The sequence below is a fragment of the Megalops cyprinoides genome, chromosome 14 (assembly GCF_013368585.1).
Source record: "Megalops cyprinoides isolate fMegCyp1 chromosome 14, fMegCyp1.pri, whole genome shotgun sequence".
NCBI lineage: Eukaryota > Metazoa > Chordata > Actinopteri > Elopiformes > Megalopidae > Megalops > Megalops cyprinoides.
The window spans coordinates 23,125,816-23,138,540 of record NC_050596.1 but is presented as its reverse complement, the minus strand read 5'-3'; the positions used below and the strand labels follow the sequence as shown (position 1 = coordinate 23,138,540).

Genomic DNA, 12,725 nt, shown 5'->3' with positions numbered 1-12,725 from the left:
CAAGCTGTTTTGGTAGATGCCTTTGTTGAAAAAATATGACTGCTGTAAACCAATAAAAACTGTGGTGTTTATGACAAATATGTTACATGTCACAAATATGTCACATGGAATTTAGTACACGTTAAATATATGTTCACCATGCATCACAAGACATGACAGTAATACATGATTATACGTGAGGCTGAATGACTTCTTGTGTGAAGATGATGGTGTAATTTTTATGAAAAAATGTGTACATGTTAGTTCTTTATCCAATCCAAGCCTATCACTGCATACAGCATGTACTGGAGTCTTCTGTATTGGTTTGGTCAATGGGGACATATTACATAAAACAGTTATGTATACAGCTTATGGAGAACTGCTGGTTTGAACATCATGGCTTATTTCATTACAAATCTTTGTACTGCTCTCAATGAAGTTTGTTCATTCCAAGTTTCTAGATTATAAAGCTACCCAGGAGGGTCTTTGCTTGTGCTCAGCCCTTGTTAAATGGTTCCTTGCAGCTACATTTATTTTTATTATCATCATTATTATTCCACAAAATGCTCAAGTGAGACAGTACAAACTGAAGCAGTAACAGTACATTGCTCACTGCTGATGTATTGGAGCTGTCGGACAAACAAAAACGTATTGCTTTTTAATCCTTTAGTTTGAATTGTTTGCCACTCAAAGGTTTCAGGCTGCCGGTTCTTGGGAACTTGTCTTCATCCTGGACAGCTGTCTTGGATCAGGTCTTGCCTTGCTTTGCCCAACTTCCTTGCTTTTGTGCTGATTTTTTTTTCAGAGTGCTTCCTGTTCTCCCCCTCTGACTCATTTTGATTAGCAATGGGTCTCTGTGTGCGGAATGCCTATAGGTTTGTGTATTTGTGCATTTTCACTACATTAAACAGGTTGCATTGTATTCATCCACACTTCAGCATCTTTTGGGTTGAACCTTTGATACAAGAAAGGAAGGGAACACATAGACGTAATAACATTTCTGTTTCACACAAAGGGCTTAAACAGAAGTGTTTCTTGAGAAACATTGGCTGAGGCAGGGGGTCAGTATAAGCGCAGGGTCATATTTACAGTAGGTTATGGATATTAGTGCTTTTCACAATTTGGGTGATTAGTCTGAAGTAAACAGTTCCACTTTGTATTAAATAGGGAAACACACCTATGTAATTACAAGGAGTTTATCTTACTGTGTAAGTTCCATGCGAGTGTTACATGGTTACATAGTCATTAATTAGTTTCACTGACCATTCCCCACTGTCCCTGTCCCTTAACCCACATGATAACTCCAAATATCACTTACACCCCTACACTGGTGGGGCAGCGTAGCATAGTGGTTAAGGAGCACGACTCATAACCGAAAAGGTTGCCTGTTCGATTGCCGCTGTACCCTTCGGCAAGGTACGTAACCCACAATTGCCTCAGTAAGTATTCAGCTGTATAAATGGATAAAATTTTAAAAAAAAAACTGTAACTGATGTAAGGCGCTCTGGATAAGAATGTCTGCTAAATGCCAATAATGTAATGTAACACCCCACACCTGAAGCTTTAAATAATTACACGTCTATGCACATAATTTATTCCATTGTATCTGAAGAACTTATCACAGCCCTTTAAATGTAAAGTGTGATCAAAAAGCCCAATAGATCAAGTCACAACATGTCAGTTTTTAATGAGCCCCACGTGACAAGAAGTCAGTGCCTCAGTATCACTTGAATTTTTTACGCTCTTTTGCAGAAACAATAGCCAATGATTTTTCCGTTAATATTTGGCTTGGGTTAAACTACATACGAGGTGCCTTAAACTCGGTAATGTTTTCAAGCAATTATTTCAACATCGCATGCAATCAACATCAAATTGCAAATGTGTCATACATGCAGTACAAATGAGTCTGATGCCGAATTTGACACATATCCCACCTTAACGTTGAACCAGCTAAGCATCAACATGGCGGAATAGTCCATTTCGGCACCCAAAGGGATGCTGTCAAACATTGAATGAAGATCTCATTTAATAATTTGTAATGCAAACAAAGAAAAGAAGTAAAGTATATTTTATTAAAGATATAAATATAAAAATGACCCGAATGAATATCATAAAGAGAGAATGTTTATAATACGCTGTACTAACAAACCGTCCACCCCCACGAGTTAGTTCTATTTATAGTATCAGCTGTTGCAATATAAAGAATTGCTACAGTGTAAATTTCACAGCGGACTGGACTGGCCTTTTATCGTGTGTGAGAAGTCGAATGTGATTTTATTATGACTTATATAAAACTGTTGAACGTAACCTTCTAAGCGAAGAAGGCAAATTATGAGGGGAACGTGTCTGGAAAGTGGGTGGTTTACCAGAGCAGCATCAAATCGTTACTCGGTAAGTTGTATATCCTTTTTAGCATTTTCTGCAATGGAGACATCGCTTTGCCATGACAAGTAGACGATAATATTAAGACCGATTTAATTGGATGTTTTGTGAAGTGTCAGTCAAAAAGAAATAACATCACCTAAACACTGATTTAAAACTTGACGTTCAAACTTCACAAAGTTCATTTGCGACAACTGGAAAACAAACTAGAACGCTTAATTTGATAGAAAGATGGTTAGCTACCTAGCATGCTGTTACACATCCACTCGGTTTTAGAAATATATCGAACTGATGTGAAGCTGCTGACGCTCCTTTAAGACGTGTCATTGTTATTCGGTAAATTATATAATGAAAACAAACCGGTTCAGATTGTTCCAGTCACTTACGTGATATTTCTGATTACTGCACATCGTTAGCTTACTATTCATTTGAGAGCTGGCACTTTTTTGAAAGATATCTGACGTTACCGTTCTTTAAAAATGGTCAGCAGTTTTATTTAGCAAAAAAGGCAAGATAGGAAGTAAAGGAAGTCGCTTAGGGAAGTGTGCATATTTCACAAGTCAGAAATGTCTCAGCCATTTCTAGCGTTATTGCTTCCAAATCAAGTTTTTTTCGCACTAGTTTATCCGAGTAACAAGGCATTTGGGGTGAACGAATCGAAAGTTTTCGAAGACTTCTGTAACGTTAATCAAAGTTTGAAGTTCTCCTGCTTTCAGCATTGTGAACATGTATTTACTTACACACAGTACACAGTTCACTGAATGCGTTTGACAGTCCGTGGCAGACATTATTAGCATAAAGAATATTTATGCTGTGTTTCGGTTACCAGGCTAACAGGCGGCGTTGTGAAAGGGATACTTTATGAGTCAGAGTGAGCAGATGAGATCACCACCCAGCACCCTTTACGTATTCCCACTATTTATAGTATTGTGGAGTGACCAAGGATTGCAAGCATCTCGCAAAGAAAACAGACGCTGAAGGAGCGTGACACTTTTTTGTCCTTTTAAAAGTAAAATGTTAGTATTTTTCTACAGCGGAATAGGATACTACATTATGGCACGTCATAGCCAGGGTCAGGGCCGCATGATATGTGCAGCCTGATGGCTTTTTCCGTCTGTAACAATGTGACCGATTTACTGATGCCACATCGAAGGAAGACGAAGTGCGTTTGGCAAAAAAAAAACTCCCCTCCCTCCTACACTTCTGCAGTTGACACACATTGCAAGAACAGGGAAAATTGTTCACTTGTTCTTATAGTACAGATTTGTGCCTTCAGAAAGCTCGTTGAGTAATGCGCCTGGACAGTGTAATTCTCGCACAAATGAAGCATTGGCATGTTCCACATTGGCCTATTTCCCATGAGAGCTGTGCTCTTGCTTGGATTATTTGGGAGTGCCTAACTTTGACAGTTTTAATATTCTTCACCCGGTTATCTAAACGTTTTTAAATCAGGGTACATTAGTTTAGCCTGAAAGTAATCACATCAGGCACAAACCGACAAAGGGGAATGGTCTCATGTCAGGGTCTGATTTCAGGGCTCAGAGCCATAATGTTTCTGATGAAGAGTGTAAGGCTCCATTAAGATAATGTGGCCCTACCTGCCTTGCTGAACAGCTGAGAAGTGCTTTAAAATGTATTGTATAACCTGAGATGTTTTACAAGTCTTTACAAAGCTCCATCATACTAATGCCTTTCTTTTCACTGGCAAATAAAAGCGCAAATGCTGATCAGATTAGTGGAATAATTTGACATCATTTCTGGATTTGCACCCTTCAGCAGCAGAGAGATGCAGAAAGCCTGGCCCACACTGTACTCCCTGTTAGCCGCTATGCGCACCATCCAGACTGGGCGCGTAGGCTGCCTGTCCTGCCAGTCACAACCCTTCTATCATACAAGCTGTCTGCTCTGGCCGCTGGCCACGCGATCCAGCTCCCCGGCAGACATTCCGGCACGGAGCTGAGAGGTCTGTCTTTGTGTCCCGGCCAGAGAAAGCTCTGACAGTGAGAACTAAACACGCCGGGTCGCCCACGCCTCCTGATTACCAGGGAGGCAGGAATGAGGCCGGCGCGAAGGCCTTCTGTGGCTCCAAAAACCTCGAACCCAGAGAGCCCGGCTGTCGCACCCGGCTTCTCCGGCGGTTGTTCGAGTCGGACGGCGTGCCAGGTAGTGAAGTGGGGAGGCGGAGGTCCCCTCGGGGATGGTTATATCTTTCCTGGTCCTGGCTGTGAAGCCAGCCACGCTGCAGGAGGAAGCGTGCGGCTTCCCTCCATTGTGGGCCTCAGGAAGGGCTGCTGTTTCCCACAGGGCCTGAGCCATTGTGTGACACAGCCCTGTTCTCCATCGCCTGGGTGGTACGTTGACCAAGCAGTCTGAGTCCAGGAAGGCGGTCTGAGTAGGTCAGATGGCTGTCCGCTTGTCCATACTCAGACTTTCTTTCCCATTGTGGCGAGAACAGCGTGTCAAAATAAGGGCAGGATGATTTGAGACAGAGGCCTTTTGGGTGTCCTCTGAGTGTGTGCAGATGTGCCTGTGCACAGCCTTATGAACGTAAATCTTGGTTCATCTTTTCCAAGAGTTTTGTTAGCTTACTGTTTCTGTTGAATTGTACAGCAACTGTGAATATCCGTTCCTCTCTGTAGGTAAAATGATATTGCTGACATTATCAGTAGAAGGAAAGGGAAGCCTTTATCTTTTTTTCAGTGCTACATGTACTGAACCAACTGAACATCCTGAGCCATATCAAAATCTTAGCGTGTTTAGTTGTCTTTGTGGTAACTGCAGATGCTGTTGTGCTGCAGGGCCTCCTCTCGTTATTTTCTCGCCAGTTGCGTTAATGTGCCAGCTGGTTTTGGGCTACTGTAGCGTTGCGCATATTCTCAGTAAAGGCACTCAAAAAAGCACATGGCTCCCAATGAGCTGCAGTTTACGGAGTCCTGTAATTGGGCATTCCTCTCAACACTGAGAGCTCTGCCTCCTCAACATGTCAACTACTCACTTGTTTTCAAGATGGAAGAGCGGTGTGCAGCAGCTTCAGCAACATGCATTGAGGGCTTGCTAGGGAAGCTGTTGTTCAACAGGAAACGGATCCAGCAGAAGCAAGTAAATTTGGATGGAGCGGGCTGGGCTCGCATACCACATGGTGCTGAAGCAAGGCAGGATTATATTTTGCGAAAGCCAGAGAAAAGCCACAGTCACAAAGCAGAGTAATCCATGTGTCTAGACCGCACTTCCTGGCTGCGGATTGGTCTTGCTGAGGGCTTGGGAAAGGCTCAGATCTGTGCTTTTTTCGGGCTTGTCTAAGGAGCGGGGAGTTTCTCACCTCTGAAAAATGCTTCTCTTTTGTAATGGTGGTGTGAATCTCGCTTCGTCACAATCGCGGTTGCAAAATCCTCCTGGTTTGCTGCACAGTGTCATCTCTGCTCCCTCACTGCTTTATTACCCATTGGTTTACTATTGTCAGCCTGTGGAGTAGCAGCCTACAACCGATGATCATGAAATGGGGATCTGTGCATCAATTTGCAGCTGCGAGGTCATTCAGAGAGACCCTGGATCATTAGATTTATCAAGTGCTGGTAGTTGATGACACGTTACAGAATCCGCTCTGCTGCTTTGATATATGCTTCTTGATGGGGTTTCCGTGGGAACAGGGGGGGGGGGCGAAAAACTCCCCTGGCAACAATGTTGGCAGCAGCAGTAATAGCAGTGGCATCGGCAGGCTGACACCCCCCTCCCTCCCCCTCTTTGTTCCAGGTGTAGCTGTCACCATGGCAACCAGCGCAGTTCCCAGCGACAACCTGCCCACATACAAGCTTGTGGTGGTGGGGGATGGAGGTGTGGGGAAGAGCGCGCTCACCATCCAGTTCTTCCAGAAGATCTTTGTGCCTGACTACGACCCCACGATCGAGGACTCCTATCTGAAGCACACGGAGATCGACGGCCAGTGGGCCATCTTGGACGGTGAATACCATGCACTCCAGTGTTCTGGTACACCTGGAGCCCTGAGTGCCGAGCGCCCCTCTCTCCCCCGCTCACAGAAATAGAACCAAACAGGTGGTTTGTCGTGCACAAGATGCACATCGGGCTCTCCGCTTCTATGCGCCTGTCACGCTTCTCCGGTGTTTTCTATCAGAGTTCGAAAAAGCGGTGATTCACCAGACTGGATTTATGACTCATATTCAGGAAATACTGTTGCAGAGTTCACAGAATTAAAAAAAAAAAAAACTAAATCCTCCCACTCAACCGGCACATTCAGTTTTGAAAAACACTTAAAGGGCTCCTGTTCTCTGACAATTTCCCTTCCCTTAGTTATCATTTTACATGTCTAATTTGATCTTGGAATAAATACATCTATTTCATCCTCATTAGCAAATTCTAGGTAGCGTATATCAATATTCCTTATTGTCATTTCCAGATGAATACATAATGTTCTTGCGGTGTCTCTGCAATGTTAGACAATGGCATATCAACAGCAGAGCGCTGTGGTCAAAATTTATTGGCTTAAGAAGTGTTTGTATTATTTGACAAGGATAACAAGGAGAGAAAGTGTCAGATGAAGATGATGATGGTGATACAGGCCCTGTGTTAGGGGTTTAGTCCTCTGTGTGTGCGTGTGTGTGTGTGTATGTGGACTCTTTAACTGGGCCCTTTTGTTTCTGTGTCCTTGCAGTGCTGGACACGGCGGGCCAGGAGGAGTTCAGTGCCATGCGGGAGCAGTACATGCGGACTGGTGACGGGTTCCTCATCGTCTTCTCGGTGACGGACAAGGCCAGCTTCGAGCACGTGGACCGCTTCCACCAGCTCATCCTCAGAGTGAAAGACAGGTGAGAGCTCACCCTGCTGACCCAGTCTGAGGTGTGGATGGAAATGCAGTGTTCAAGGATGTAATGCAAACCTCCTTACTGTTACAGGGACTACATTGGCAATCACTGACTTAGTACTTAATAGAATTACTAGTGGGCTTTCCCTTGGCCTTGGCCTTTTGTATCTTTAGACGTAGGTGTTAGAAAATGTGTATGTGTGCGTGTGTGCACACATTTAAAGAAGGCTTTAACGGCAGGGTTTAGCTGTCCCTTTCATATGTAACATGCCATAGCCACGCCTTGCATGGCAATGTGCCCAATTTTATGCACAGCGGAAAAAATGTGCCTTAGCCCTGTATCTGTTAGCACTGCGTTCCGATAACAGTGTCATGGGGGACCGAGCTGCGTGCCGGAGGACGAGGCACTGAAACCGCTGCGTGTGCTCAGGCTTGAAGAGCTTCCTTCCTTCAGGAAGGGTGGCTCTCCAGCAGATGCCCGTTGCTTCCGCTCTGTGTGACATGTGCATGCACTCCCCCAAATTCCGCACCCCCCATGCAAAAAGAAACGCCGTCACATTTACCTGAAAGTTGCTTATTTTTTGACTCTTAATACGTAATTGGGCTTTGAATTGTCTTATATTGTCGGGAAAGAGTGTTTGAAGCTGAACTTGAGAGGAAGTATCTAGTTTGACATACTCAGTGGCTCATTCGGGCTGATTTATGAATTCTTGGTATGTGCAAACCTGCTTGTTAAGGAGAATATTTTAATTAATCATGGGATATTATAGCAGTGTAGTGTAGTGGTAAGGGACAGGGCTCGTAACCCAAAGGTCGCTGGTTCAATTCTCTGCCAGAGTGCTGCTGTTGTACCCTTGGGCAAGGTACTTAACCCACAATTGCTTCAGTAAATAATCCAGCTGTATAAATGGATAAAAAGTAACCTACTGTGTATGAGTCGCTCTGGATAAGAGTGTCTGCTAAATGACAATAATGCAATGAATGCATTATTTATTTTTTTCCAGGGAATCCTTTCCCATGGTCCTGGTGGCCAACAAAGTGGATCTGGTCCACCTGCGGAAGGTGGCGGGCGAACAGGGCAGGGAGATGGCTGCCAAGCACAATGTGAGTATCTGGTACCACAGCAGACCACTGGCTCGTGTGTGTGTGTGTGTGTGTGTGTGTGTGTGTGTGTGTGTGGTTGGGGAGGGGGGGGGGGTTCAAGACTTTGCCCCAGTAAAGAGAAATGCGTGACTCTCCCTGTCACAATTCAAGGCTCCCTCAGCCTCTCCTTGGAGAAACCGCTCAGGAGTTCTTTTACCATGGCCAGCTGTTAAAATGTTTTCTAGTTTGTGGCTCAAATATGCAATTGTTCTCTAAATAAAAAAAAAAAAATCCAAAATTTAATTGAGTACAATTAGTACTGTTGAATGAAAACATTCTCACCCCGATTAGAGGGATTTGGATTTTTAATCTACTGATTTCTAAATCCTTGCTGCATACCAGTATGTAAGACAAACTGCAATATTATGTCAGAGAGGAGGCAGGGTCCAGTTATCAGCAATGACAATATGCCTCCTGCTTTCAACTGTGGTGTGACTACTTAAGGCTGTTGTTTTCCTAATCTCAGAGGACAGTGGAAAATGACTTCTTTCACATCGCACCAGCTGGAGAACAAAGTAGCTCTTCAGCATGAACAGGAATGCGTTGGTGTAGGCGATGACCTTGGACACGCTTAAGGGAAGGCATTGGGCCTGTAGGTTGACCTTTACCCTAGTCGTACCGTGTCACATGCTGAGGATTTGAGTTAAAATGCAGCGCCGCAAGAACTTCTTTAATAAATGGGGGGGGGGGGGGGGGGGGGTGTGATCAGACAGCCAGTCTTGATCTAGAATAGCCTGCAGTAGCTGATGTGGCTGCTGTGTAGTGAGGAGGCAATTTGGTGGAGATGCTGGTGGCCAGGCTGACTTCCTGATTCGTGATTGGACATGAGCCGGCATGGGGGAGTGTGGAGCACATGTATTTAGAAGGGGCAGAGCAGACTACTGGCTCCCAGCTGGAGTTGCCATGGTTACAGACTGTCAGCAGGACCCAGCTGATTCACACATTGAGGCACTGTGATTAAAAACGGGAGCAGACTGGCACATCTCTCCATCTCAGTGTCTGTCTCTCTCTCTCTCTCTCTCTCTCTCTCTGTCTGTCTGTCTGTCTCTCACTGGTCCTGGAGGCATCATCAGCATAAATGACTTGTGACACTAAACCACCATGTGATAAAATGTAGACATAATTTAGACTTTTATAACTAAATTGCTACAGTGGTGATCAAATCTCTAGTAGGTCTGTGTTTTATGACCTGTATTTCCATGATGCCTTATTTACTAAATTATACATTTTGGTCTACAGATTACTTACATAGAAACGAGTGCCAAGGATCCTCCCATGAACGTGGACAAAGCATTTCACGAACTGGTCCGAGTGATCAGGTAGGTCAATGCAATCTGGCCAATGTTGTCTGATTTGACAAGATAAACTATTTTAATTGGTAACATTCACTGTGACCATCAAATTTACTGTCTCTTTCCCCTGTAACATTTTGCATACATTCTCAACTTGCTCATCTTGCGTTACAGCTATCAGTAATGATTTACATTTAACATACAGGTATACCTCTGTTAAAATACTGATGCATTCCCTAAGGTCACTGCATTATTATAAATTTCTTTAGCAGTGGCATGGTAACATGGCATACCAAGGAATGTGTTCCTGAACTTCAGAAAACCACAATATGGTTTCTGGTCTCAAAATAGTGACAAAATAACATCAAATGCTCAATAAAAGTGAAATACAGATTCATTAAATAAATGTATACTGAACACACAGTATAGAATTAAAGGTTTGCAAACTCTAAGAAGACTGGCGTCCAAGAGGAGTGGAAAAAGAAAATCAGAGCTGTCACACAATGCTTTTGTTGGCTTTACAAATAAGGATATTTCAGTTTCTCAATGTGCCACTTGGTAAAATGTCAGTTATGCAGCAGGCTTAAAAAAAACAGGGAACACATTACCCACATAATGCATCTGAATCAAAATCAGCCCTCCTGTGAAGTGCAAACCATGACTTCTTTACTGAAGTTGTGTATCTCAAAATCTCCACAACTGTATTTGATGTCTTGGTGTTGAAAAGAGGAAGTTGTTTCTTAGTCCTCTTGCTCTTTATAAATGTTTGCCTGAGAATACATGGTGAGTAGTGACTAATTGTTATTCTTCTTTACAAGTGTGGCAGCTTCCCTTCTCAAAGAGTTTCATAGCTTTCTTAGCAGAGCCAAGACATTGCAAACAGAGTGCAGATACGGTGAGCAGCCTGTTTCTCTGAGCGAAGCAGGCTTTGAAACAGGCCGTTTCCTGACTTGAATCGGCAGTGTAATTTCAGAGGAATCTGGCGAGTGTTGATTTTCTGTGTGCTCATATCCTGTTTGAGCGTCCGCTGGGCTGTTTGTAAGAAGGGGTGCAATGAAAGCTCGTGAGGCCCTCCAGCTGGTAGCCGCTGGGTTATCTCCTTAAGATGTTTCTGTCGTCCGCCCCCCTACCCCCCCCCCCCCCCCCACACAGGCAACAGATCCCAGAGAAAAGCCAGAAAAAGAAAAAGAAAACCAAGTGGCGTGGGGACCGCTCCACCGGCTCCCACAAGCTCCACTGCGTCATCTTGTGAAGGCCTCCCCTGCCAGGCAGCCTGCTTTAAAAAGAACTGTGGTGCGCTTCGCTCGACCGAGAGAGAGAGAGCGCTGGAACACAGCGAAAACAAGACTTTGACTGTTCAGACTCCACAGAGTGCCCGGGCCTCGCTCCCTGTGCCCCTGGGCAAAAGGGTGAGGCTCGACGGGCGCTGCCCACAGTATATGGAAACCACGGGGAGGGGACATTGTCCCGGGGGGACTTTTTTGGAGAGTTGAAACGGATGTTCAGTGCTGTATCGGCATTTCCACTGGAGGCCCTACAGATGAACGTGGAGCTGAGTCATATCCATGTTGAGGGGGCCCCCTCATGTGTTTGTTTTCTAGTGGTCTTGTGAATGTATCAGTGCCATGGAAGTAGCTTGAGATGAAAAGAAGAGTATCTGGTGGGGGGGGGGGGGGGGTGCAGGCTTGGTCTTGGTGTTGTTTTTCCAGTGTTCTCTAGATCCACGGGCTGGAAGGAGAGGGAGAAAGGACATGGCTGTTTGCATTAGGATCAGCGGCCTTTGTCATTAAACTGAAGTGAAAGTGAAGTGAACAAGAGCTTGGACCTCCAAATGAATTCCAGCTGGTGGGGTGCTGAGGGACTCCAGACATTGTGTCAAAGGCTGGAAGACAGCCAGAGTGCAGCCCGTAAGTTATACAAAGGAAAAAAAAAACCTCACCGATTTCAAACAAGACTTTTTTTTCGTATGTTGGCATGTCAAAATCGCTCAGTGTCCCCCCCCCCACCCTTTTTTTAGTGTTTGGCCTGAACTGTTTGGTGCTTGCCAAGCCAGTCCACAAATGACTCTTTGAAGGACGTCCCTTTGCACTTTTAGTATTTTTTTTACACATTTGCATGTATTCTGAGGATAGTCAGAATATAAGATGAGGGGAACGAAGGTCAATCTAAGGGTAAAGTACTGATTGTAAAACCATGGCCTTCATTATCTGTTTCAGGCACCACCACCATCCCATAATTCTTGTGTGGTTTCCAGGGAACAGATCTCCAGTTACAGTTACAAAAATGCTTTTGGTCTTTTGCTCTGGGAACACAGATCGGAGACATCACTTACACAAATATGAAGCAATTGCTGACCACGTTGGTGATTTTTTTTTTTTTTTTTTTTTTTTTCTCTCTGTTCTCTTTAACAGTGTTTATAAAAAAGGAACATTGCTGGCGGGCGGGACAAATTGTGTAATACAGTACTGTGTATGTGTGTCTGAGAGGTGATATCAACTGTTGAAATAGGACGGTGTCTCTTGTATTGGTAAACGATTTGATTTGCTACTTTTTTACTAATTTATTACTGTTCCTTAACTTTTGTATTATTCATGTGGTTTAGCTTGCAGCAGTGCAGACTGATCAGCTAATGGTGCTGAAGAAACAGCAAACTGCCTGTTAATCTGAACTGCAGAAGTGAAAATTTGTAAGCAAAATAAAAATTTATTGTGATTAAATAAAGGACATTTAAACTGTCTCTGAATGCAACATACACATCCTGTAGTGTGGAAGAGAATGGGGGATAGAGGGGTAATGAATAATGGAATGGGGGGGTGAAGGGGCAATATGGAATAGGGGATCTGAGTCACGAGTGTGCGGGTTCAGATTACAACTCCAACACTGCTGATGTACCCCAGAGAAAGGCGCAGCACTTAAAATGCTCCGGTTAAAGTATCCAGCTTCATGAATGGATAGCATGTAGAATGTAGGATGTAAATCACCATGGAGAAAGGTGTGTACAAAATCAATTACAAAGAAAGCAAAATAACAAGAAAAAACATTTTGAAAAAGTGTCGTTATGGGTCAAAGTGGCAGTGCTGAGTAGGGTTAAGGAACTGGTTTAAATACCATTG

At 44.1% G+C, this 12,725-nt stretch overlaps 1 protein-coding gene across 1 annotated transcript; it reads left to right on the top strand.

The window, feature by feature from the left end:
- The first annotated feature begins 2,207 nt into the window (after positions 1-2,207).
- On the top strand, positions 2,208-11,284 carry si:ch73-116o1.2 (ras-related protein M-Ras). The gene is made up of 6 exons (XM_036545057.1): positions 2,208-2,370; positions 6,112-6,318; positions 7,028-7,181; positions 8,182-8,281; positions 9,560-9,639; positions 10,765-11,284. The coding sequence occupies exons 2-6, from the start codon at positions 6,126-6,128 to the stop codon at positions 10,862-10,864; spliced, it is 627 nt and encodes a 208-aa protein (XP_036400950.1). The 5' UTR covers positions 2,208-2,370; positions 6,112-6,125; the 3' UTR covers positions 10,865-11,284.
- Positions 11,285-12,725: the final 1,441 nt, after the last annotated feature.